General features: G+C 48.5%; 1 protein-coding gene across 1 annotated transcript; it reads right to left on the bottom strand.

The window, feature by feature from the left end:
• Positions 1-2,397: 2,397 nt before the first annotated feature.
• On the bottom strand, positions 2,398-16,755 carry LOC127314036 (abscisic acid receptor PYL3-like). Its single transcript, XM_051344500.1, has 3 exons — positions 16,573-16,755; positions 3,713-3,928; positions 2,398-2,815 (listed from the first exon to the last, which is right to left on the bottom strand). Exons 1-3 carry the CDS (start codon positions 16,753-16,755, stop codon positions 2,612-2,614), a joined length of 603 nt encoding a protein of 200 aa, XP_051200460.1. The 3' UTR covers positions 2,398-2,611.
• Between the last annotated feature and the right edge of the window lie 10,612 nt (positions 16,756-27,367).

Raw genomic sequence — 27,367 nt, 5'->3', positions numbered from 1 at the left:
GCGAGCGGCGTCCAGGGCGTGTGCTGGCGCGCGTCGTCCGGCGTGTGGTCGCCGTTCCTTCGACCATGGCGGTGCTAGGGCATGCTAGGAGATGCGTTGGCGCACGGTGGCGAGGTGGTCCTGGCAGAGAAGCAAGGGGAGAGAGGGGAGGTCGACGAGCTCGGGGACATGGCCGGCATGGCCATGCCCTAGCTTGCTCTCTCTCTCCCTTAGCCTCACTATGCTTCACTTAGGGTTTAAGGGGACCAGGGAACATAATGTGATAGGTTAGGGTAGTTTAGGTGAGGTAGATTCACTATTTGCAATAGTTGCAAATAGTGCCCGAATTTGGAAAATGCAAAAATAACCAAATTTGACATAATTCAAATGGTGAAAGTTTTTGAAATGTGAGTGTTGATATAAGTTGTAAATGACCAGAGAGGATTTGAGGTGGTGGTGGGAAAATTAGAATTCAAGAATTGGCCAAAATGGCTAAGTGTAGAATGTTGCATATGTGAAAAAGTTGGAACTTTGGATGAGCCTTGCTCATGATCAAAGATGAATTTGGCATGATGATCTTCACCAAAATTGTTCACCTTGATGTTGACTTTGAAATGGTGCAAAGATTTAGCAAGAGTTGGTTTGGGAAAATTGAATGGCAAGGGCTCAAAGTGGTGATCAGACTAGAATTGTCACACTTGACCATTATCATATGTGAGCTAGATTTGTGTTTGAATTCCATTTGAAAAGTGAATCTTTGATTCCAAAAGTTGTAGTAAGTGTTTAATAACATTACTCAACTAATGGTGAAGACCAAATAGGTCTAGGGTCAAAATTTATAAAAATGCCATAGGGCATATGTGAGGGTTTTTAGGGTTTTGCATTTTATGGAATTTCTTCCTCTTTGGTTTATTTGGTTGGTGATCTTAATATGATCACATTAGGGTTTTAGAGCATATCAAATACAAGTAATAACAATCATCATGGCATATCACTCAAATGCACAAGTCCTATGCATGGTACTATATGCAAATAGAAAAGTTTTTGTTGGTTTGAAATTTTGCTTTCTGGAATTCTCTAACTTTCTTTTTATTGAAATTTGGGGTGTTACAGTGTGAACCGAGTGTGAGGACCGCAATGGTGGTGGCACATATGTGCGAACTGAGTGCGGGAGGCCGATCAATAGCGGTGGCAAAGCATGCCAGTGTAGAGGTGCACTGCATGTTTCCTACTTGATCATACTGACTGTACGGATATGACAAAAAAAAGATGAAGACGTGGAGTGAAGCTGCAGGAGTCAAGATGGGGAGGAGCACGAGGAGATCACATGTTAAGATTAGGAAGAGATAGTTGACATAATCTTTCCTCTAATCAAGTTTGTGTGTCCTAGATAAGGTTGGTTTCAAGTTAGTGTCCGGTTTGGTTTTGGTTAGCATGTCGTGTACTTGGCAAGGCTGCTACCTGAGTTTGAATAGGTCTAGGTAATCCCGGTATCTTCCGGTGAGTTATGGTTTAAGTCGGCTAGGTAGACTAGCCAGGCGAGTTCTATATATACGCAGGCATATGCGTTGTAAGTTGTATCGAGTTGAGAAAATCAGAAAATCAATAAATAGAAGTTTAGAGGGTGCGAAACGCATCCTTGGCGATAAATTTTGTGTTTACGTGTGTTTGTCTAGTTTCATGTGATTGATCCGTGGGCGAATTCCAACAGCTAAGGGACCGTGGAGAAAAGGTGCCGGTATTTAAAAGGGGGGAGGTGCTGCACGCGGGCGTGGCCGAGCGAATGAGACCGGCACAGACGCTCTGTGTGCGCTCATGGGCGGTAAGGCGGACAGCCTCCTGGCGGCGGCGTGGGCGTGCAGAGGCACAAGCCTGCGGTGTGGCGACGTGACCAGGAAGGTGGGGCGATAGGGGAGGGGCCCGCATCAATGCCGGATAGAACTGTTGTGGGGTGTGTGGCGGCGTGGCGGCGGCTATCGGCCTTCTAGATGGGTTCGCGCACGGGCCAGCATGCAGGGTGGTGCGATGGCGTGGGGCGCGTCTTCTGGGCTCGGCGGAGAGGCGTGGGCCAAAAAAAGATGGTCGTCGCCGGTGATCACCTGGGAGCATGTCAGGACCGGCATTGGGGTGTTGGGAGGGATAGGATGCTCTGTTTTGAGTGGTTCAAAGTCCCAGATGCGCCAACTATAATTTCCAACATTTTTGAAAACTGAAGTTCTGTCAAATTTGAAAGTATTTAAACTAACAAATTTGAAAATTCAAATATGCTGAAACAAACAGGGAAGTTTTAGAAATCCAAAAAATCAGAGCATCAAGAAAATTAAGGCAAAACCAAAAGGTTTTAGAAAGCCAAAATTTGGGCTGTTACAGTTGGATAGATGTTTTATTCAATATAAGACTTGCATTACAGGACCAGCATCTATGTTTTATTCAATATAAGACTTGCATTACAGGACCAGCATCTTGTGCATGCAAGCACCAAACCAGACAACACTCCACTTATATTGGCAGGATTATTTATAAGAATCTCCAACATTGAAATTAAAGGAGGGGCACTCTTGCAATTTTATAGATAAGTTTCATGCATCTAGAGAAGTAATTGGTTGGTCATTGACAAACCAATAAGAGACAATTAGTTCAGTGCAGCATGATTGACGCGCTTCTCCGAAACATCAGCAAGAGACTTGAGGTTGCACCTCAGCAAGGTCTCGACAAAGTAGCAGATGTCGTCTTTGGTATTCATCACTGGGACATCAACCACGAATGACTCGATCACCAGCGTTGCAGGATGGCCATCAATGACCTCAGGGTGGACAGTCAAAATAGATGAATAGTTCTGGACAATAAAAAATAAGATCTGATTTCATTATCAATTAAAAAAAAACTCTTACAATAACAAGAAATCTATGTAGTTTTGGGTGGCATGGGGGTCTGTAAGTATTGTATGAACTAAGATAATACACATACTATGTTTACCTTCTACCTGCCAATTTGAATACTCTGGATCATTCACATGAATTATCAACCTTGCTCATTTTTTGTACTTATATTTCTAGGAAAATCCATTGTGCAACTGTAAACATATGTTATTAAAATAAAACAATCGAACTAAATGTGCAGGCTATTTACTTCCTGCGATAAATGCCTATATATCCATTACCAAAGTATTTGGATGATAAATTTGTAGTGGATTGTTTTATTACTTTACGTGTGTCTATTTGTACAATTTTGATCAGGAATATGTATTTAAGGATCCTATCTCGTAGCATTGTCAATGTGTATGTGCGAAATTTCAAAAAATTGTGTGAGTTATATTTCTCCCATAGGGTATGAATCTAGCTAGTTTCTCTAATTTTTAACCAATATGTTCATGGGTGAGCAAAAATTCACGGGCGGGTTTGTTTCGATTTTAAATTGATGTGAGTTTTAGCTCACTCATTAAGTGGATTTATATATCTATATTAGTTATGAAAGTAAAATACAGATTTTAACTTAAAATATCTACAGTTACTATTAACATAGCCATTGGAAACTACAATAACAGTTGATAACACTAAAATCCCCCTATATTTTTCAGTGTGAAAGGATTGCAGCTAACTAGCTTCTAAATATTATTCTTCACCAAACTATCAATTAGTCGGGATCATTTGATAGTATGTACTTCTTTTTATAAAAGCTACTATATAATGGATGTGAAAGTTAAACATATGCAGGTTCAGCATTATATATGTACCTTCAGCAAATGATCACCACCAATAAATTTGACACTGATGATATGCTCATTGTCATCGAGCAGCTCTAGCCTCTCAGTGCTCCTTGTAGCTGGCAACCCAGTTTGCACTTGGACATCTCTAACACTTCCGGGCTCCATGTTACCATGCATCACACACTCGGTCACAAAAGGCTTGAAAAGTTGCGGCTGGTCAAACTTCCTCACGAGTGACCAAACCTAGCATGTAGTGATCATAAACATGAACATTAATTTAAAACAATATATAGAAAGTTCCAATATAGGTATGAATTTGATGTAGTGTGTGCCACAAATTAGATGTGAAGATAAATGCTATTACATAATTCTGCAAAATGTTTCTATTTCCAAACAATTTTCAAGCACTTTATTTTTTCTGGGGTGCTTTAGCTTGTAAAAATAATGGGAATTTATATTATAACTTTAATTGACTAATGCTAATATAAAATCCTTTTATCCTTGTGTCTCTTTGCGTGTCTAAAAGGTATGTGGTACCATCCGGAAATATATTATACAAGTATACATGATTGTACGTAATTACTGTGTATGACAGGAGTATTTTCTTATTCAGTGGGTGGCAATAGTATTCTCTTTATCTCTTATCCTGCATGTGGCAAGAGTTTTTTCCCTCTAGTGTGTCTTAGTTATCACAACATTAATTATTTGTTGTATATATTTTCTAGGTAATAATAGAGTTTTCTCATTACATCCGGATGCAAGAGGTTGCCTGCTCACTAGTAGGAAAAAGGCTATAGGTAATGGTATTAGTGGCACACCAAATAATGGGTACGCCAATATTATTTACTAGTGAAGTACCAAATTCTAGGTGTGCCGCCAGTAGTTTACTATTGTTGGTGTAGCTACTGATGGCTTACCAAAAACATGGTGTGCCACCAATAGGTGGTTGTACGGGGTGCCTTTATACTGCCACCTACTAGTGGCGCACCACATTTGTACTTAGTGGTGGCGTACCAAGAAGGTGGTACGGCACCAGGGGAACTGCACTTATTGCGTCCAACCACCTGCCACTGTCATTATTGCTACCTCATTCACCCCCTCCCCACTCAACTCGATCATGCATCTGTCCTTCCAAGTTCACCCCCCCCCCCCCCCTCCCTGCCCCACATTTTAGCTAATTAAACCAACTTTTTTTGATAGATGTAAGCAAATGTCTCTCTCCCACATACACCACTCCTATAGATAGATCTAGATCTCCTAAAAGATTTCTCTCCCACCGTCCGCCACCCATATCTAGTTCTTGATCTAGAAAATAAGATCCCCACTTGGCAACAAGCCACCCCACACCACTCTCTAGGTCGCCGTGTCTTCTCGGTTATCTTCGCTATCATCTACTTATAAACCTAATAGGTTACTAATTGTTGTACCAAAATTGGCTATGTATATGAAATTTTGAAATTAGCCGGGCATGCGTGCGAGATGATGAAACTGACTGTATATATGGAATTGTATTGTGTTTGCAATCCAAAGATGTAATGACATGAAAATTAGTTGCCAATGTTTTTCCGAAATATTTATTCATCTCTACGGCAAATTTTTGTCACTCCGTGTTGGTATTATTTCTAGCATGGTAATGTCAAAAAATTTCCATGACAACCGATGGTTCTAATCATTTCTCATTCCTATATACCGTGCAGAAAAAATGGTCCTCGTCATGAGGGAAAGGGACGTGGCTAGATATTTGAAACATGCAAATGACAACATGTGTCGAAATAACCGCACATAGATAAGGTGTATGTGTCAAAGATGCAAACTAGGGACCTTACTCAACCCCTTTTTCGGCACACTGCACGAGCACCTGCTCATGCGTGGGTTCATGGAATGCCACACTAAGTGGATGATTGATGAAGATGATAAGGAGGTCCATGGAGGGGCGGCAGGAAATGAGGAAGGGCACTAGGACAATAACAAAGAGGGGTACAAAGATAACGAAGAGCCTCCCTCACATGATGGAGATCAAGATCAGGCTGAACAACATACATGTAGAATACGCAAACACGCAGACGCCGCATGCGGGACCCTCATGTTCAAGAATTGCTTCTCAAGAAGACGAATGGCGCCAGAGGTGCTGGTACAGAGATATCAAAGTTCGCGCAAGTGTATATACACCCGAGTACTCTGGTGTATGAAGGTTGCGGACTGGATAAGTCCCGCTTAAAAGTAGCGCTGAATGTTCTGTCCGTATGCAGTGGTACGTCGCTGGCCGCAAGAAAGCAAAACTCATGTGCTGGCACGCAGAAAGAAAAGAGTTGAATGATGAACAGCGGAATCAAAACATACGACACACCCTTCGGATACAAGCTAGTGGAAAGCATTAGATGTTGAATACCGAAGTTTTGGGATAGAGCCAAGAAACACCAGGTTGGGTGCGTGCACTGGTGGACTCAATTCATATGGTAACCAGAGCAGCAAACATAGCACCTAGTCCGTGTTTGTATGGATGTACAACCTCCTCCGCCTTGATTGTGCATGAAGATGAAGTACATACACATGAGTATGCTAATTCAAGGACCGACACAACCAGGAAATGATAACAATATGTATCACTAGCTATTGAAGGAGGTGCTAGGCATTATGGGATGATCTAGCGGTAAATACATGGGACTCTGTTGCAGAGAATATTTGATTATGAGTGCTGAGTTGATCACGACGGCGCAGGCTATCTCGGATACAGATCAACATCAGCTCTTGTTGCCATCTACTCTCCGAAAATGGGGCAAAGAGTTGGCAACCGCAAATTTCAGACTTGGGTTTTGTCACATCCAACATACAATTGCCACAATAATCCACAAGGATACCTGCACTAAGTCTGGGATGTTCTACTGCGGCCCCGCGCCACCAACTAATACCGATATAGAAGTGTGCTTATAGATGCAGAGTGAGGAGACGCAAGTCAACACGTTGTAAGGCGTTTGTACCTTCCCGTCGAGACCAAGTAGGAAATGACAATGTTACCGGTGCTAGTGATCTTAGTTCGAAAGATCGATGAACTTGTGTCTTGTAAAAAATGTTATTCCTAAACTTGATGTTGTTGCTTTTTGTTTTTTGCCAACATGTGAACTCTTTTGCTTTTTACTACTTTTGGTTTTTGCACAAAACTTTTGATCGATATAAGCTTGTGTTAGTGTCATGGAATCATGCATGATTAACTCTTTCTTTTTTGTTTCATATGTTGCATATATATTTTTCGCGAAAACGCAAAAGACTTGCGTTTCGATGCATTGATAGAAAGAGAAAGGTTATATGTACATGTCCACGAAGGGACCAACACCCCGCATTACAACTCGACCCAGGAAAGGAGACCTAGTCTAAGGCAGGAGGTGCCGGACACCCCGGGCTCCCGCTCTCGCCCACTGTTGCGCCTCGGTCTTGATGTCGTTGAGCAAGGAAGGCACCGAAGGTTGTGCGTTATCAAAGATCGCAGCATTCCGGTGTTTCCAGATCCACCACGCCGTGAGCATGATTATCGACGAAGTACCTTTGCGCAACTGGCGGGGAGCGGTCCGCACCGCCTGTGACCACCACTCCGCGAAGTCCCCCTCCGAAGCCGGAGGCCCCGAGGTGGATCGGATCCACGAAAGGACCTCGAACCAGATTGTCCTGGAGAATGAGCATCCAGTGAGCAGGTGCGTCATAGTCTCCTCGGATTGGTCACACAGCGGGCATCGGGGCGCATGCGGTAATCCCCGACGCCCCAGCCTTTCACCCGTCCAACACCTGTCCAGACAGGCCAGCCAAAGGAAGAATTTCACCCTAGGAGGCGCCCATGATCTCCAGTTCAACTCCCAAGATGCTGAGGTAATTCCCCCTTGGAAGAGGGCCTCGTAGCAAGAGTGGGATGTGTACTGGCCATCCGTCGTCCACAACCAGGTCATCGTGTCCTGCTCTTCCGAGAGCTGGAATTCCCTCAATCTGACCCATAGTTGCACATATTGCCATAGTGCAAGGGGAGATGGTGCTCCAGCTATGTCGGGGATCCAAGTGCGGTCCACCAGTGCCTGCCGCACCGTACGCACCTTCCTGCGCCGCTTAGGAACCAGCGCAAACACCTCTGGCGCCAACTCCTTGATGGACCTGCCATCCAGCCAACGGTCCTCCCAAAAAAGGGCGGACTCTCCGTTCCCCAGTGTCATCGAGGTGGAAGCCGCAAAAATGTCTAGCTCCGCCTTCGAGAACTGCATATCCAGCCCGCGCCATGGTCGCTGGGGGTCCGTGTGCATCCTCCATAACCAGCGCACCCTAAGACTTATGGCCATCCGTGCCAGGTCGGGAATTCCCAACCCCCCTAGGTGGAGTGGCCGGCACACCCTTGCCCAGTTCACGTGACAGTGACCTCCGTTGGCCTCTGCACGGCCCACCCAGAGGAACCCTCGCAGGATCTTGTTGATCTGTCTGAGGGTCTTTTTGTTCAGGGCAAGAACCATTAGCTGGTGCAGCGGGATTGCCGCGAGCACAGCTCGGATCAGCGTCAAGCGTCCGGCTTGCGGCATCATGGATGCCCGCCAAGTGGGCAGTTTGTCAGCTATCCTGTCCAAGAGCGGCTGGAAGGTCTCGGCCGGCAGACGCCTAGTGGACAGGGGGATACCCAGGTATTTCACCGGAAAAGGCGCTAGCTGGCACCCCATGTGCCCTGCAGCAGCCACAGCCTCCGCGTCCGAGCAGGCGATCGGAGACACCGAGCACTTAGCAAAGTTGGTGCGTAGGCCAGACGCCTGTCCAAAAATCTCCAGGACTTCACGGACCACACCCAACTCTACCTCGTCCGGGTGACAGAAGATCACCACATCATCCGCATATAGCGACACAGAGGTCACTAGGTCCCGCCGCGCCAACCGTCGCAGCAAACCCAGCTCGGCTGCCTTGGCGAGCAACCTGTTGAGCGAGTTCATCACTAGGACAAACAGCGATGGCGACAGGGGGTCGCCCTGTCTCAGACCCCTCCGATGCCAGATCGGTGGGCCTGGCTCACCATTGAGCATCACCCGAGTGCTGGCCGTGGCCAGAAGCAGAGAGACCATCTCTCGGAACCTCGGTCCAAACCCAATCTTCTGGAGAACTTCCATGAGGAAACCCCGGATCGAGTCAAAAGCCCGAGCGATGTCTAACTTCAGCATCACCCTCGGCTCCTTCCCTCTATGCAGGAAACGAGCCGTCTGCTGCACCAACATGAAGTTGTCGTGGATGCACCTTTTGCGAATGAAGGCACATTGGTTGCGATCCACCAGCGACTCCATCCGCGGTGCCAGCCTAGTAGCCAACGTCTTCGCCACCAGCTTGGCAAAGATATGAATGAGGCTTATCGGCCTGTAATCACCTAGTGCCATAGCGTCCGGGCGCTTGGGCAGCAGGACTAGCAGGGCCTGATTGAGGCCTTGGAGTCCACGCCCACACATCGTAAAAAGCTTGTCGAAAGCCGCCATAAAGTCCGCCTTGACCACCCCCCAACATCTCTGAAGGAACTCAGCCGTGAATCCGTCGGGGCCAGGAGCCTTGCCCGACGGCAAGTGTTTGATCACATCCCAGACTTCCTCCTCGGTGAACGCAACCTCGAGCTCGGAGAGGTCCTCTGGTGTGGTGCCCAAGAAGTCCAAGTCCAGCGAGTGTGCCCTTGCCACTGAGGTGCCCAGCAGGCCCTCAAAGTGCGCAAAGGTAGCTTCAGCCATGGCCGCGTGATCAGAGACAACCGCGTCGCCCACCCTTAAGCTATGAACCACATTCTTCTGGCGCCTGTATGCCGCGTGCTGGTGGAAGAAGGCCGTGTTGGCGTCCCCCTCCCTCAGCCAAGCTAGCTTTGCCCGCTGGCGAGCCATCGTCCGCTCGAGTGAGGCTAGCCCTAGGTATGCTTGCTTGAGGTGTGCCCGGAGTCGACGCTCATCAGGGGTGAGCAGTCGTGATTCCATGGCGATATCCAACCTCAGCACCACCTCCCGCGCTATCATAAGCTGCAGTTTGATGCATCCAACCTTTCTGTCACTCCAGCTCATGAGCCGGCGCGCTGTGAGCTTCAACTTAGCGGTGAGTCGCCGGAAGGGGTCGGTATCCCCCTGAACCACTTCCCAGGCGCTCTGAACCGCCTCGTCGAACCCGTCCAAGCGCAGCCAGAATCGCTCAAACTGGAACCTCTTCCGCCCCGCCGACTGTGTGGTGCAGTCAAGGAGGAGGGGGCAATGATCTGCCACCACCGTCGCCAAGCAGCGCAGGCTGCAGCTACTATGGATCTCTTCCCAAGCCACCGTGACAAACACCCGGTCCAGGCGAACTAGAGTAGGGGTCTCACGTTCGTTCGACCATGTGTATCGACGACCATGCAGGTAGATCTCCTTCAGCTCGCAGTCGTTCAAGAAGCGGCGAAATCTGCCCATCATCCTACGGTTTAGATTACCGTTGTTCTTATCCTCCGCGCGGTAGATCATGTTGAAGTCCCCACACAGCGCCCATGGGCCTAGGTGGGTTCTGCGAACATCGCGCATCTCATCCAAGAAGGCGATCTTGTCAGCCTCCGCCTGTGGCCCGTAAACACAAGTCAGCCACCACCATGGTTCCCCCCCCAAAGGAGCCACCCTAGCAGTGATACTATTAGCAGCGATGTGGGCGCTGTCGAGCTGCACCACCCTGCTAATCCAGGCCACAATCACCCCACCCCGAGTACCAGACGCAGGCAAGCAGAAGTACGCATCAAAATCCGCGCCTAGCGCTTCCATAACAATGGCAGAGGTTACAACCGATAGCTTAGTCTCCTGGATACAGACAATGGACGCACCCGAGGTACCTACAACACTCCTAACACCCGTACGCCTTGCGCGATCATTAAGGCCTCGCACGTTGGCCACCAACACCTTAGGTTCGTATGACATTATAGCGATGAAACAACACCCGAGCGACCCAAGAGAGGGTCATGCCTCCACGAGGCGACCACCCGACATCCCCAACATCGGCGGGGAGCAGCCTCTGATCGAGGAGAGGGTCCAACCGTAGAACTCCGCGATTGCCTCGATCATGTCATCCGTCAGGGGGAGCTCGTACATCTTGTGGTAAGCATCAAGGGCTGCCTCTGTCGGCGCCTCATCCCCGGAGATTAGGCCAAGCTTGCGCATCAGGTTACGCACCGCCTTCATCTCGGCGTTCATCCCACCCGGCTGTTTTGCGATCCGTGAACTGCGGCGTGGTTGGAAGTTTAGCTCCACCAACCTCTTCCTCACCGCTGGGGTTTGGAGAAGAGCGTCTGAGCGCGACTTTGCAGCCTCGAGGAACTCCCCCAGTGTCCTTGGTCGCGCCAAAGGAACCGGCGCCCTGAGGACCGGTGTTTGTCGCGCCCTCTGGAACACCAGCGGAGGTGTGGCGAAACGGCAAACCGACGGAGGGGCGGCACTAGAGGGTGCCGCAGCGCCAGTGTCAACGCCATCCCGAGGAGGGGGCGGATCTGCCACAATCTCACCGTCCAACGCCTCATCATCGCTCTCTTCCTCCATCCTGGCGCCAAGCGGCGAAGAAGGAGTCGAGAGAATGAGCTCCTGGCCATGCACTGCAAGCGCTCCCAGCCCAGCACCATCACGTCCACCAGCTCCCACAGCGCTGTCTGGCCCAGAACTGTGCAAATCCTGTGGTGGGCTGGCGAAGGCGTCCAGGCCCAACAGCGGCCTGGGCACAAACGGGCCCGCCACGTCCTCCAGCGTGGCGATTTGGAGGGAAGGGGGCTCCTCAGGCGCCGATTCACCCCCCAGCGCGGGAAAGGGAATCTCATATGCACCCACGCGGAAGCTTCGTGGTCCGCCCCCACCTTCCGCCGCCAGATTTGAACGGGAAGCGTCCAAAGCCCGGCCCGCAGAGGGCCCCACCGTGACGCAGGCCGCGCCCGCGACCGGCCGTTGGACGGGCACGACCCGGTCTCCCGAACGGTGCACCGGCCCGTGGACCAGCGGGTCCACCTGTGCATGGATCGATGCACAGCTCGACGCACCCTCACCGATGGCGCTCGCCGCCGCCTGTCGGTCACCGCCGGCGCCCAAGGCAGCCAGAGCCTCCCCGGCGTCCACACCATCGCTCAGCACCGGCCGATGATCCTCCGTATCAAGGACCGGCGTGGCCTCCTCCGCGAGAGTTGGCGTGGCGGTGGCGCACGCCTCGCTCCCCTGCTGCTCACCCACGGCGCCAGCGGCTGCCATTGTTTCCAAAGCTCCGCCACCGGCCGCCTCCGCCGCGGCGCGAGCCCGCAGCTCCCTGACCTTACGACCTCCACGTCTCCTCTTCTTGGAGCCCCGTGACGGAGCCACCGTCTCACCAACGATCACCCCGGAAGACAGGGTCCTAACGCCGCCGCCACGATCACCACCGCCTTGGCCCGCAGAGGAAGAAGATGCAGCAGCGCTGCCGCCCTCCGCGCTCCCCGGCAAAGTGTCAGGAACGCCCCTCGTGTAGGTGTACTGCCTCCTCGCTGGCCATGCCGGCGTGCCCCCCTCACCGTTCACCGAGCGATCACCCGCACCGCGGCGATTCACGCTACGGCGGAAGTCAATCGTCGATGTCACGTGAATGATCAGGGGGTATGCCAGGGTATTGATGTGCGGTGGCACGACCGCCTGTGCCGGCGCCGCCATGTCCTCGGGCGACGGCGGTTCGTCAGGCTCAACGATGTGGAGATCCATCTCGCGTGGGATCAGCGACGGGTCCAAGCACCAAGCCGACATCCGGAAGGTCCCCATGTCCGCGCGACTGCGAGTGAGAGGGTGCAGCCGCTCGACCCACGCCGATGGCGCCAGGATCGCCTCCGCCGTCGCCATGCTCCAAGCATTGGCGGGGACCCCCTCCACCTCGAGCTCCGCGTGAACACAGAGGCCGCCGGATGCCGCGTGCGTGCGGCGCGCCCATGGTCTGAGCAACAGCCGGAAGAACGGCGATTCGATGACCTCACTCCGCAGCACCATGTCTCGATCCTCCTTGGTTGCAAAGAAGATCAAGAAGTCTTCTGGCCGGTGGCAATGCACCGAGAAGCTGCCCGGCTGCAGCCTGTGGATGTCCTCCAGTGCCATTGCCACCTCGTCCGTGGTGACCGCGCGACGCACGCCAACGATCACCGCGAGCAGCGCTCTTGACAGCGCGTCTTCAGCCTCGTCGATCTCCACCGTCCTGGAGAGAACGCAAGCCGCGCGCGCAGGGCGACGCGCAAGCTCGCCACCCGCCGCCGGCGCACGTAGCGCCAGGGGCACGACCTCTTCATCCGCGCCACGTCGCGGCCGCGGCAGCGCCAGCGTCGGCACGGCGGGCCTGGGGAGCACCGGCACGACGGCGCGGTCACCCACGGGGACTGGGGCCACCGCGCGCACCTCGCCAGCGACAGCCACCATGCCCGCTCCAAGCTGCGTGCTTTGGCGCCCAACGGCAGCCCGCGGCGGTGGGGCATCTCTTCTTGGCGCGGCCATGGCCCTGGGCGGCGCCGCAGCCTGGCGCGGCGCGGCGACGACCGCAGGTGGCGCAGCCTCGCGCCGTTGCACCCGTCTCCTGTCCATCCCAGAGCGTGGGCCTCCGGCATGGACCTGTTCCCTCGCAGCCTGGCGAGCCTCCGGCGCATGCGCACGGTGGTCACCGGCGCGCACATCCACCCTGCGAGCACGCCCCGCGTCGTTCACGCGCTTCCTGGCCGGCTCCATGGCATCCGCCGGCGGCGACCTCGGCCTTGGCTGGCGGGGGAGCGAGCACTCCCTGGACATGTGCCCCGCCTCCCCGCATCGCAGGCAGACCGGCCCGGTGGTGCAGTCCGCCGCGCGGTGACCGGGCTGCGTGCACAGGAGACACAAGCCGCGGTAGTCGTCGTAGGCGCCTGGAAGGCGCTCCGGGCGCGCTGGCCTCGCCGCCACCTTCTTCCCCGCCCTCCGGCCGCGCTTCCGGACCACATGCGTGGGCTCCTCCCACGGCGCCCCCTCTTCCTCTTCATCGTCGAGCGGGTCCTCCAGGTCGTCGAGCTCGTCGAAGGCGGCGCTCTCTTCCTCCCTGCAGACCAAGGACCTTACCTCCCTGCGCGCTGAGGAGGTCTCCGGCCGGTCGCCGCCACGCCGCGCCCGCCCACCATCGAACGCGCCTTGCAGCGACCGCGGAGTTTCCTCCGAATCCGACCCGCGGCCGCCGCGCCACCGATCTTCGCGTCCGCGCGGGCTCGACGCTGGCGGCGGGGATGGGGACGGGGACGGCGAGGGGGTCGTCGGCGTCATGGCCAAGGCGCCGCCTTGAACAGGGCAGGGCCCCTCCCCTCGCGCAGCGCTCCGCTCTCGCTGCGCTCCGCTCTCCCGAAGTCAGATGTCCGATTCTGGCAAATGTTCCGTTGCATATATATTATCTATAAAATTGCTAATGTCCTATTTGTCTTGTGTATAGAGATGACATTGTATGTCGTGTAAAAAGGTTAGGTTCTACGAGTCTACAATGAATGGAAAGACTATCGGAAAGAAGTGTATTGTTTCAGCGGCAACAACTATAAAGGGTATAATAGTAGAGATGAGACTGAATCTAGACATGAAGTATCTAGTGGGGGTAGGAGAGAGAGGAGGATACTCATGAAGACCAGCTTCATCGTAATCCCCACCCTGCTGATCGTGGCTGCATTTCTACTCTATGTGATCTTAGTTTAGATGACTAGCTAGCTACTTCCTTTCTTAACACCTAGCGAGCTATAACTCTAGAGACTCGATTGAGACATGTATTTTTTAATAACTTTGTCGCATGTGATCTACTTCGGTTATAATGTGATGAATGGATGAACAAATAATTTGGCCACTACTATATTTGTATAATTCTTGTGTATTGATACCGTACAAATTTTTGTATGTATGTATGTTTGTATTATTTTGTAACCTTCTTAATTTATATACTGCTTGCGTACTGATACCATACAAATTTGTATATTGTACAAATACGCCAAAACGTCAGAAAAAAAAACAAAACTAATATTGTTTCCGTACCTATTAGGAACTGGTGACGGACCAGGATGCACCACTAGCTACAATGCATAATGGTGGTGAACCAGACCGGTGTGCCACAAGTATGTTGTTTACTGGTGGCATACTTGGATGGTACCAAATTTGGTACTGTTGGCGTTAAGTTTCTGGCATACCTTGGCATGCCACCGGTAGCTAAATTTGGTACGCCACTGGTAGGATTTTCCCTAGTAATGAATTCAGTGTGCTTTATGCTTTCCATCACCTATATCCTTAATTATGATAGCTTGGTGCTTCAATACAATTTGTACTAACTCCTCATGTTCTGCGCGCCTAGCAGGACCGAATTTGTATCCTTATTGTTAGGTGTTGCCTTATGTCGTGGAACAAGACACACATTGTTAATCAAAATTCTGCTGGAAATAAATGATTATGAACATCTAGTCTTGGTGGTTATATTGTTTTCTTAATCTATGCGGGGAAGTTTGTTCTTGTTTCCTAACATGTGTGATGCAATCGCCTCTATAATGCTCCTTCAGTTCCCTAACATGTGTGATGCTCTCACCAGCTAACGTGTCTGATTCTAGAGTGTTTCCTTAGTTCATCTGGGGCTAGAACGTTTACTCATGTCATGGTGCGTGTCAATTTCCACATCATCTCCAGTTTATCACAAGGTTGTCTTTGAGTACGGCTATATCATCATGGTGTCCAGAATATATCATATTTTTCCCATGCTCCTACTCTTCCATGGTCCAAACAAGATTGCATCCCTTTCATTGGGTGAACCCTTAAAATATAAAATATGGCATTAATTTCAGTTTTTGTTGCCTAGAAGATGTAAAAAATGAAAATCAAAGTAATTTCACAAAACTCGTTCTTTGATTTAATTTAACCAAACGAACTGAATCAACTGAAAGTGGGCCTCCCACTTTCTAATTTTTTGGCCTAGCTAGCCCATTATGTCACAAATAAACATGTCTAGCTAGCACAATGTCCTATCCATTCCCAACCGTAACGGTCATGATGTTTTCACTAATGCTACTCACCTCGTATATAATCCCACGTAGTTCCTACGCCACCTACGGTCCTAGATGAGGATCATGGTGACGTTAGTACTCATATCCTAAAGACTTATCCGCCACATCTTTGTCCTCGTCTGGTAAGAGTCACTTAGGCTACTCCAAGTGCACACCCTTCTTGTTCCTTCTCATGAAGCACCCTTGTTGTCGTGCTTTGATTCAACCGAATATATATATATATATATTAGAGGATTTTTTCCTATATAAAATTTTCATTCATATGACTTTAGTCCTTAATTTCCCTAAGGATTGCATTCACTATGTTTTGGAGTGAAACTTTCATCCACTACACATAAACATCTTCTTATACTTTTTCTTGTGATATTAAATATTGGATTTAAAACACTATATTCTTTTTTATACTCTTGGGTTGTGATCAAAGAGGCATTCCTGAAGAATCGACCGCACTATCATCTTTACTCTCTTTCACTAGACCTCGGTTTGAACTGAACCACATCTAATTGAATATACAGTTCTTAAAAAGAATTAAGTTGATTTCGGTGGGCATTCTTGGAAAATTAAAATATATGTAAAACCGGGATACTCGAAAGCACAAAATAGACAACGTGGGTGCCCATGGGTCACGCAACAAGACTAAGGTGCATGGCATCACGCACCAAATGGATTTCTTGCATTTGTGTTCCGGTGACAATTATAACACACGTAAAATGATAACCAGGTACTTCCCCTGTCCTATGCTATGCGATGTTATTAGAACCCATATAGGTCCTATATTGGTTCTAATAACATGACAGAGGGAAATATACTAACCAAATTCAGTTAAGCAAGAACCATATGAAGAGTTGTTGGGCCTGCTTGTTACCGTTTGGAGAGGAGCCTTGACATGCTGGGTGACGATGGAGGTGCACTGGTTGCTGGTTGGCTCACGGCGGTGAAACCTCTGCACGTACGACATCTCCTCCGGGCAGAGCTCGCACCGCTCTGTGAGCCTGCAGTCCGCTAGCTGCCTCGCCAATTGCGCCGCTTCGCTGCTTCCGCCGTCCATCTCCGCTCTCCACACCTTGATTCCTTCGCTCTGGACTACCTCGGAAGGGAGATGGAGCACTTAGAGATGAAGAAGTAGTATACTCTTATGGAAGAGATAGAGGGGTCATATAGGCTACCGCGAGCATATCAGTAGCAACACTCTCGTGGAGATTTTGCCTTTTAATTGCGTGGAAGCAAGCTGGCCTTTTTAGCTCGCGTGCTTTGAGGTAGCACCGGCCTTGCCACAAGAAGGCCATAGAAACATGAGGCGGAAAGGAAAGGAAAGCCGGTTTTAGTGCACGCGTTTCCTTCTTTTAGCTGGTCTCCACTCTTGCTCATCGGCCGCATTTACAGCCAGCGTATTTTGGGGTGCATGTATGTATCTTTTCTTGTAAGAACAAGACACATCGCTAAATACCATTGCCAAAATTCAAAAATAGTTTGTGTCATTAATTTTCACTATTTTTGCTAAATTGGTGAAAAGATGGAACCAGAGCACCCTCATATTTGCATGCCCAGTTTGATTGGACAATAAAAATGATTGATATGCACGTATCTCTCATGTTGCATCCATATAAAGCAGGTTGCAAGTGCGCTTCACATTTTGTTGTAGCGCCGACCTCACCCATGAGAAGGCCATGACAACTAGCGGTGGTGAGGGAAAGAAAGGCGGATCTGGTAATGAATTTCGAGGTTTTAGCCAAACTAATTTTCTCTCTCTTAACCGTTTTGAATGTTAGCAGTCGGCGTTTTGTGGTGTATTTCTATCTCTTCTTACAAAAACAGACATATATAATGTGTCTCCAAATGACGATGCCAATAAAATAGCTTTTGGCATCCATTATCATCTTTGTGGAGGTGTTGCATAATTGGTGGAAGGGAACTAGAGCATCAACACTTGCTTTGTTGGACAATAAAAAATTATTTGTCTACGTGTCTCTCTCCTCGTGGATTTGTAGAGTAGGTTTATGGTTAAAAAAAAGGAGTAGAGTGGATGCAGCACGCATGTTTAGCTCATGTGATTTTCTGTAACACCGCCCTTGCCATGAGAAAGCCATGACAGCGTGAGGCGGTGAGGAAAAGAAAGGCAGGTATCATGTATATGTTTTACACTTTTAGGCGTTGTCTAGTGATCTCACTCTTAACTATCATGCGTGTTTCCGGTCAGTGTGTTTTGCGGGGCATATTTATCTTTTCCTGTTGTAGCATCCAGCATGTCGCCAAATATCGGTGCCAAATGCTAAAATTGCTTATGGCATCCGTTAACACCTTTGTAGGGGTGTTGCCAAATTGGTGAAAGGGAACCGGAGCATCCTTTTGCTTGGTTGGACAATAAAAAATTGATGATATATGTGTCTCTCTCCTCTTGCAAGTGTAGAGCACGCTTACGATAGGAAGGAGAGTAGCGCGCAAGCAAGCACACATGTTTAGCTCCTGTGAAATTTTTGTAATACCGGTGCAACGCGCGGTGGTGAGGAAAAGAAAGTTGGGTCTGGTGTATACGTTTTACAACTTTTACCCGGTATCTAGTGATATCACTCTTATTTGTAATGAGTGTTTTCATTCAGCATATTTTGTGGTGCATATTTATCTTTTCTTGTAGGAGCATCGAGGGTGTCACCAAATATTGACGTCAAACGCTAAAATTACTTTTGGCATCCGTTGCCACCTTTGTGAAGGTGTTGCAAGGTGGAAGAGAACCAGAGTATCCACTTGCTTGGTTGGACAATAAAGAGTTGTTGATCTACCTGATTGTCTCCTCTGGCATGTGTAGAGCAGATTTACATTAGGAAAGAGAGCAAAAGCAAGAACCCATGTTTAGCTCATGTAATTTTTTTAACACCGGCCTCACCTACGAGAAGGCCATAGCAATGTGGACGGTGAGGAAAAGAAAGTTAGGTCCCGTACGTGTATATGTTTTGCACTTTTAGAATGTGTCTAGTGAAATCACTCTTAACTATCATGTGGGTTTTCAGTCAGTGTGTTTTGCGGTGCATACTTATCTTTTCTTGTGTAAGTAGCAAGGGTGTCACCAAATATCGGTGCAAATCCCAAAAAAAAAATCATCCGTTTTTACAATTGTAGAGGTGTTGCCCACACTAGTAGAGAAATCGCTATAGGAGCATGCTCACTTGAAGCGCGGCTACTCTTATGTGTCCTGGGCCGGAAAGGTGCACGCGACTGGTGTGCTCATACTGATAGCAAACCGGAAGAAACCACACGCGACTACTAGGTGGGTCCCAGGTGCAGTCGGGTGCATAAAGTACCCGCAGCGGGTGCCCATGGTGGCACGCGACTGGCATGTTCATATCAGTCACGTGTTTAGTTGCGCGCCCGCTTACACTAAATTTGGGTGGTGGGCGAGGAAAAATAGTGGCAGCAGGCTCTACCATTACACGTTGATGTGTGTAAAATGCATACATGAACTTTGTAGTTTATTGACACATATTTTCACATATTTGCATATTATATAATGTTATTTCCATGTTTTATATTATTTTTGGGGATTTTAACTCTGTCTAGCAGAAAACACCGTTTGTTAGTATTTTTGACTTTCCAGGAGCTAGGTGACTCGAAATAGGGCAAGGTCAGGGGCCACGCTTCGGAATTTTTGACACGAACAAAATGAGCTAAAGTGGGATGCTAGGAGTTCAATGGGATGGGAGAAAGGGCCTTTGGCATGCCCTCCCCCTTTCGGCACGCCACCTAGGCTCGTTTCTCCCTCGACCGTCCGATCAGCCTCAATCTTGCGCCCACGGATTTTTTTTGACCTAAAAACCCCTATATATATGACCCCCTAGTGTTTCCTCGAGGCTACAGTGGAGGAGATCAAAAACACATAATAGAGAGTCAGCAGGTCGCCGCCGGCGGAGATAGGAGGGTTAACCGCTGTAGGAATCGCCTTCGATGGACTCCAACCCCCTCCAGTGTGGTCATCATCTTCTTCACCAACACCCTCAGCACCATCTAATGGCTCCCAAGTGCAGGAGATCTATTTTAGTACTTTTCAATAAGAAAGGTTATCGAACCCACGAGGAGCTGAAGGTGTTGGTTAGCTGATTTGACAAGTAAACAATAATAAAATGCAGTAGTTTTGGTGTTTTGGGTGTATATATAGTTGTAACAAAATAGAGTATGGAAACTAAATAGCAATATGTAAATGCTCTCAATGAGAGAAAGCCCAATCCTCTATGTAACGAGGGGACAAGCTCAAGTGTGTTATTATATGTGACAAGTGTTCGCGAGTAGGCCCTATTCCCGAGGGCGGCATGGATTTAGTAGAATTTTGAGTTCTACACAACATGGTAAATATTTTGTCAAGTTTTTTCCCTTAGGGCGGAGCCTAAATTAGGTGTAGCCATAGATATGAGAACATGCACCCCTTATGATCGGTCCTAGGGCCATTTCCGTGAGAAAGTATAATAATCACTAAGACATAAATGTCCCATCATAGCAATTAGTTCATTGGTCCCCGAAATAAACCCCTCTAATGCAGCTCAAAATATTGGAAAACGGTTTCTGTCATTCCATCCTTTCCAACACTCATAATTGCAATAAAGATCATTCCTATGAGCCCATATAGGTGAAGTAATATGCAGTCGACGTTCACATAAAACCATCATAGAACAACATAAAAGATAAAAACTTGACCAAATACTCATTTTACATCATATAGAATCATAGCCAGATCATCCTATGCTCTAAGGAACATGGGGAACTACTCACAACTGTCAAACATGATATAGACCAGAGGCATAATGATTACAACACAATCTGAAAGTATATTCTCTCCACCAATAAAGACAAAGTATCAATTACAAACATGCGACTAGCCATTAAAACAATATATGAGGTTCAATCATATACAAACTATCAGGGGGGTGAAATCAATCTCGTAGATGGTGATGGTGGTGAGGATGATGTTGATGAAGATGTTGATAGAGATACCTCCCCCAAGATCTCGCTATCAAGTCTGCGTCATCATCATCCCTAAAACGGGAGCCGAAGTCCCTATAGGTGAACACACCCCGCACACCAACGTCGAACGGCGGCGAGATGGAAAAGCCAGCGGTAGCAACGTCAACAACACTTTCTCAGTCTCCAAGGAAGAGTGGGCCGCAGCCCGCAATGTCATGGTCAACAACACCCGCCTCCCTGTCGGTGTGTCGGCAGGCGCTCTCAATGCCTAACACGCTATTCTCGAGAAGAACCGATCTCGGTTAGCCAAGGAGCAAGCTGACCTTGATCGACGCCAACAGGCAGCTGATCTATGAAGTGAACGACGAAGGGATCTATCTTCCCTCGGGAGCGCCTCTAAGAGCAACCAGGCCCCCGGCAGGTATCGCCCACGCATCCCACGCCTCTCGGAGGCGGACACAAGAGATATCACATCGAACCTCTCCAACTCCTTCATGACAATGGATTCAGCACGCATCCTCAGGCCCAAAACAGTCGAAGGAGCAACCGCGCACATCGCGGCCTACCTGATCAACAACCAGCCGACGCCTGACGATCTGATGGCGCCATTTCATCGGGTCACCTTGGAAAGCCTCGGGATCATCGGCGATAAGCTTACCCCCAGGAAAGATACATCTTCATATCACAGCTGTGGCTCTCGACACCGTTCGTCCTCCAAAGATGCTCACGACGATATCACGCAGAGCTAAATTGACAAGGCCCGCTGCCAGCGTGCTACATATGCTGGTTTTGGTAGCGACTATTCTGAATAAACTCAAAAGCACGATGGTGAACTTCGCGGCGCCGATTGCATGAGCCATAAGATTCGGGAAGCGATGCCACCGAGAAGAGGTTCAAGCCAACACCTACTGACGCTGCCAAGTATGATGGCCAGCAGGAGCCGAGAGATCATGGATAGATGACTACCTGCAAACTGTAATCCTGCACAAGGGAAACCAAGTGGCGGCAATGCAATTCTTACAGTTGTATCTCAAGGACTCGACACGAGCATGGCTGGGAGTCCTGCCGCAAGGATCCATCAGATCCTGGGAAGATCTAGTCGATGCTTTCGTCAAAAACTTCCAAGCCATGTACAAGTGGGCTGTCGGAATCGAAGAATTATACCAATGTCACCAGAAGCCGAAGGAGTCGACGCGTTCGTACATCGGGTGCTTCACTAAACACTTGAACACTGCCGAAGATGTCTCCAATGATAGGGAAATCGATGCTTTCAGCGATGCATCCGACGAGAATCCTATATCGAAGAACTTGGCCGCAAGAACCGAAAACTATTACCAAACTAATGGAGATTGCCAACAGCTGGGCAGATGGCGAGGATCACGTGCGGGAGCTGCGCCTGCGCAGCGACGATGACGAAGATGATCGAAAGCACCCAAACGACTCAAGCAGCCAACCCGATCGTCAGAAAAGGAGAGATCATGGGTACGGAACGTTCGGCGATACTAACATCGTTGCGGCTGGTTACGCTGATCGACGCGGCGACTTGTATGATGATCGGCGTAGTGAACGACGTGACGATCGTCGGGATAATAATCGCAGTGGGTCTGGAGGCAGTCGAAGTACCTGGAGGGACCACCCTCCGCGGGTACCCGACTGGCCGTTTGCGGAGAAACTAAACGCTCCTTGCTACATACACGCGTACATTGACACAAAGGACAACGTCAAGAAGTCGACCCATCTGCTCAGGGACTATCGACAGTTTCTCGATCTTCAGAAATTTTACGAATCATTCAATCCCGGCGCCAAAGTGCAGGCATATCCGATGATACAGGGAGCGCAACCCCCTAATCCACCACCTGCACCGCGGCATCAAGTTCAGCAAGTTCAGCCTCGCACACCAAACGAGGCATTCCCCCCACCACCACCTCAGGGACAGATGAGCATGATCCATAAGACCGGTGTCTCCAAGAGAGAGTTGAAGAAACTTACGCAAGAAATCAACCTCGCCGAAGTCACCATGGCGAACGTTCCTGAATACATCGACTGGTCCGAGCAGAGTGTCCTATTCAGCAGGGCTGACCACCTGATGTTTGTCCCAAGGCCAAGTCACGTTGCGCTACTACTCGAGGCACAGATTGGTGGATTCAACAAGAGCAAAGTCTTCGTGGACGGAGGTAGCGGATTAAACCTTCTATTCGCAAGCACGATGAAGGCAATGGGCATCACAGCCGATATGCTACAGGAATCTGACACGGGTTTCCATGGCATTATTCTGACCCTGCCAGCATACCCTCTCGGCAAGTTGTCCCTGGATGTTGTCCTCGGTAAACCCGATAACTTCAGAAAAGAAATGCTCGAGTTCGAGGTAGCGAATTGGGAATCTCAGTACCATGCTATCCTTGGGAGGCCAGCATACGCCAAATTCATGGCATTACCTCATTACACATACTTAATGCTCAATATGTCAGGCAACAACGAAACCACTATCACTGTTCATGGAAGCTTTTCGCGTTCAGACAATTGCGACAGGGAGTTTCAGAAGATCGCCTCCAAGTTTGGAGTGGAGCAGGAGAGCAAGACATTAGACGTACTCTCCAAGAAGCCACATGTCGACGGTCGGGCATCCAAATCCGAGGAGATTGACAATGGCAAGAAGTCGAAGAAACAGCCAGTCGACTCTACCGCACCGACAGAAGCTATCAACGCACCAGCAGACCCACCTCTTACTTAAGAAGACGAGCGGCAGCAACATTTCTACCTTTAGAACAATTTAGTTTTTGATTCAATAAGGATTTTTCGGCCATAGCAGTTTAGCATACTCTTCAATTACAGCTTATCAATAAAGTCCAAGTTCATCTATGCAAGTATTATTCTAGTCAGTAGGGCACGCCCGAATTTACTCGGGGCCCTTGGCAAATCTTCGGATCCTTCAAAGAATTTCGTACATACGATAATTATCTAAAAAATCTCGTTATACTACCAATGTAGTAAGCATACCCGACAAATACTCGGGGGCTGCAATCAATAAGTTTTATTGCAAGAATACATCAAGGCGTACATCGTGCTCACGATAGAGAAGCATCACAAGACCACCAAGAAAGCGATGCAAACTTAAAATAGATCTATGGACCACTATAACACATCATTCTTACGATAAAAGTACAAAAACACCCGAATGGTAATTGCATAAAGACAAGAGGGCATGTCGGAGGACATCAAAATCAACCTACATAGTCCCACATACACCAAATCCTAGAAACCTTGCCCTCTGGCGAGATCACCACAACGCAGTCTACCGGCTGCCCCATTGTAACCTTTTTCATCGATAAATCAAGATTGCCGAGGAGCCCCTTCATCAGAGGTAGGGCGTGGGTTCCAGGAGTCTACGACGAGTGAAATGATTGTCTAAAGAAAGTGAAGGGCAACAACTACAAAGGGTAAAAGAGCAAAGCGGACACGGAAGCTAGATACATGAACCACATGTTAGGTGAAGAGAGGAAGAAGGAGCGATACATGAATAAGAACCGAAAGAAGACCATCGTAGTCTTCATGATGCTTTTCGTGGTTGCGTTATTTGTATGTGATTCTAGTGTAGTTCATGATCTATGCATGCATATACATGTATACTACATACATTAAGACTTGTGTATTATTGTGAGACCTTGATGTACTATTTTCAGTAATCCATTAAGACATGTGTATATACCTGGTCATGTATATTCCTGTCTAAATTGACACGGCCTAATGAAAACTGGAAGCGCGCCCAGGTAGTGGTAGCGGTTGGGGGCATGCGGTCAGTAGTCTACGCACTTGCAGTGCGCGGGCGGACACGCGACCAGTGTTACAAAGACTGACAGCAGGCCGGGCCGCACGCGGCTACTACTTTATTGGCAGCGTGTCAGACAGGCAAGCGACAAGTACATGGCATACTTGTCGTGTTCCTCGTACGCACGCGACTAGTAGGAGCTTACCACTAATGAATTATCACTCGCGGGTGGGAGCTCGCGAATGGTAGTCAAATTACACATGCCAGTTGTATGCTATTCTGTACTAGTGCCAATTGGTGAAAAGAGATAACGGCTACACACTCTTGTTTGCTTTGATGCCAAATTTGGCCCGACAATAGGAAAACAGTTATCTATTACATGTATAGAGCAGAGCATGTTCACCAAAGGGAAGGGAGAAATCGTGTAAAAGGTTAGCTTACGTGCTTTGCCACAATAAGGCGCGGCCAAGCCCACGCCATGGAGGGATCTAGTCATCGAACATGTTGCATCTATCACGCCGATGATGGCGAGTCCTAGCGGGAATGATGCAGCGGGGTCTCGTGGTCGGGTGTGCCAAGATGGACTCGCGCAGGGTGGAGGCGTTGTTTGGTGCCGTGGGGAGACCTAGGAAGGGTTATGCGGATATCTTTCCCTGTAGTTGACATGGCGGTTCGACGGAGGTGGCGACTTCTGAAGCAAGGAAACGAGGTGTTTGCTGAGAGTGTGCTGGTCTGGATGTGTGCTCATGTTTCACCATAGGGTGACTCGGTGATGCCCCGGTACCTAGCTGGTGGGGTGTTATTTGTGTTTTTAGGGCATATATAAGGTCCTGATGGCATTTTCTTCTCTCATTATGTGGTTTATAGGTGTTGCGTGATGGCTTCGGATCATTTTTTGTATACTCTTACCCGTTCTTTGTTGAATAAAATACAAGTAAAGGTTATATACATCTATTCGATGCAGAGGCCAGGATCTCAACCTCTTTTTCAGAAGAAAAACATCGTCACCATTGTTGCCAGCATGGGGTATTTTGAATCGGTTCTTGTAAAAATCGCTTTCATTTCAAATGAGACGAACGTGTGCTAAGGATGACCCTACCCAACAACATCAGAAATAGATGCATTAGCAGCATCTCGCTACAACTCTCTTGGCAACCCCCGCTGATACCTGAATTGCTTCCACTTCAGAATGAGCTAGGCGAGAGCCCTATTGTCCTACTGAAATGGATTCTAATAATTCACAGGCATACGAATAACGAATGGAAGCAGGTAGAACCTATTCAATCAAAAAACGTATTCTAACGCCATAGATTCCTCAAAGCCTGAAGTAGAAGTTCTTGGAACCTTGTTGGAGAAAAACAACCATCTATCTAACCTTTTGAAACCCCACTTGCAATGAAAGAGTCTTCTTGTCTTTTGGCAATTTCACAAATAAAAGGTGACCTCCACCAAGAAGGAATCGCCTTGGTGACGCAATTCAGTTGGTGAGAAAAGCCTTCTTGCCGTTGAGGGCATCCTTTAAGTGCGGCCATTTTTCTAGCATTTCATATTGGTTGTCTTGCATTTCTAATAAGTTGTTTAACCGTCGGCATATTGTATGTGTATAGAAAAGCCTTGCGCTACTCGGAAAGTACTGACTAGAGGGGCGTGTGGATCCACAGTCCTAGCCATTCTCACAACGGGATAATAAAGCGAACAAAGACCATGAGAAGAGATTACAACATCCTCTAAATCATTTGATCAATATTAAGCTTCTGTCTCCATAGGGGTCTCCTCCGAGTTATTCTCGGTAGCCAAGGCAAGTAAATCTCTACGCCAAGAAATGACTTAAAGAAAGTGATGGAGTTATTGGCCAATCCGAAGAGAAAGAGAAAGCCTCTACTTGATGACCCTACCATTTTCTATTGGTTCCATTAGGGAGGGGGAAGGCCCAATGGACCCTACCCTTTTTCATTGGTTCCATTGGGGCGGGGGAAGGGCCGATGGCCTAACAAATCGTACATGCGACTCCCCTAGTTTGATTCTTTAATTTTATTCAATTCAGCTGTGAGTTTCCTACAGCTTGGTCGATCTGATTTTTCACTCATTTTCTGTTATTCGGTAGAGATAGGTGTGGACTAATGAGCTGCTTGAATCGCTAAGGCTCGGCTCATTAAGCTTGTGATCGTTAAAACTCGAATCGTTAAGCTCATTATTTTAATGAGCTGAAATCATTGTTTCACTCGGCGCGGTATGTTCTTGCGAGCGCTCGCGAGCAGCTCGCTAAGGATCGTTAAAAAATAGACATGCTGTCAAGCATACATATCTACCTCGTCAGTATGTATTTAGATTAAGACGGTAAGATAGATATGAACATGCAGCTAAGCGAGGAGGAAGATTCGGCACGGCTACTTCATTTGATCGTTGACTGCATTTGTTTTCTTGCGTTCAACGAACATGCCTGGTCATGAAGATTTTCAAGTCGTTTCTCTTTCGTACATGATAAATGATGTGCTCGTCGATGACAGCAATCAACCTAACGCACACCCACCGTTTCCAACTATACATGGTCAAAATAAATTCAATTTACCAAGAAACTGCCCCAGTATGCAACTTCGTAAATTGATAAACTTTTGCTACCTGAGTTTTTTTTGACTTGGTAACTCAAACGTTATTCATACTACAGTATATGCAACATACCTAAGTCCTGCTATGCAAAATGGATCCAAGTCACAAAAAAAAAACTCACGTACCAAAAGTGTGTAAAATTTACGAAGTTGCATACTGGAGATTGCAAGTGGTACTGTTTAGTTATTATCAAATTAGCCTTTGAATATAATATGAGAGCCTAATTTGTTACTTCCATACAGTAGTACAGTACGAATTTGTGACCCAAAAAACATTCACGAATTGGCATGACAGCGTCACCAATGTACAAAAAAAATACTGAACTGAACCCCAGAGCAGG

Source organism: Lolium perenne, chromosome 7, assembly GCF_019359855.2.
Source record: "Lolium perenne isolate Kyuss_39 chromosome 7, Kyuss_2.0, whole genome shotgun sequence".
NCBI lineage: Eukaryota > Viridiplantae > Streptophyta > Magnoliopsida > Poales > Poaceae > Lolium > Lolium perenne.
Note: the sequence above shows the minus strand (reverse complement) of the source record. Positions and strands in the feature narration are given on the sequence as shown.

Coding starts and splice junctions, on each gene's coding strand:
- LOC127314036 (XM_051344500.1), bottom strand. CDS start 16,755: ATGGACGGCGGAAGCAGCGAAGCGGCGCAATTGGCGAGGCAGCTAGCG. Junction 3,929..16,572: donor TCAAGGCTCCTCTCCAAACG/GTAACAAGCAGG, acceptor ACTACATGCTAG/GTTTGGTCACTCGTGAGGAA. Junction 2,816..3,712: donor GTGGTGATCATTTGCTGAAG/GTACATATATAA, acceptor TTTATTGTCCAG/AACTATTCATCTATTTTGAC.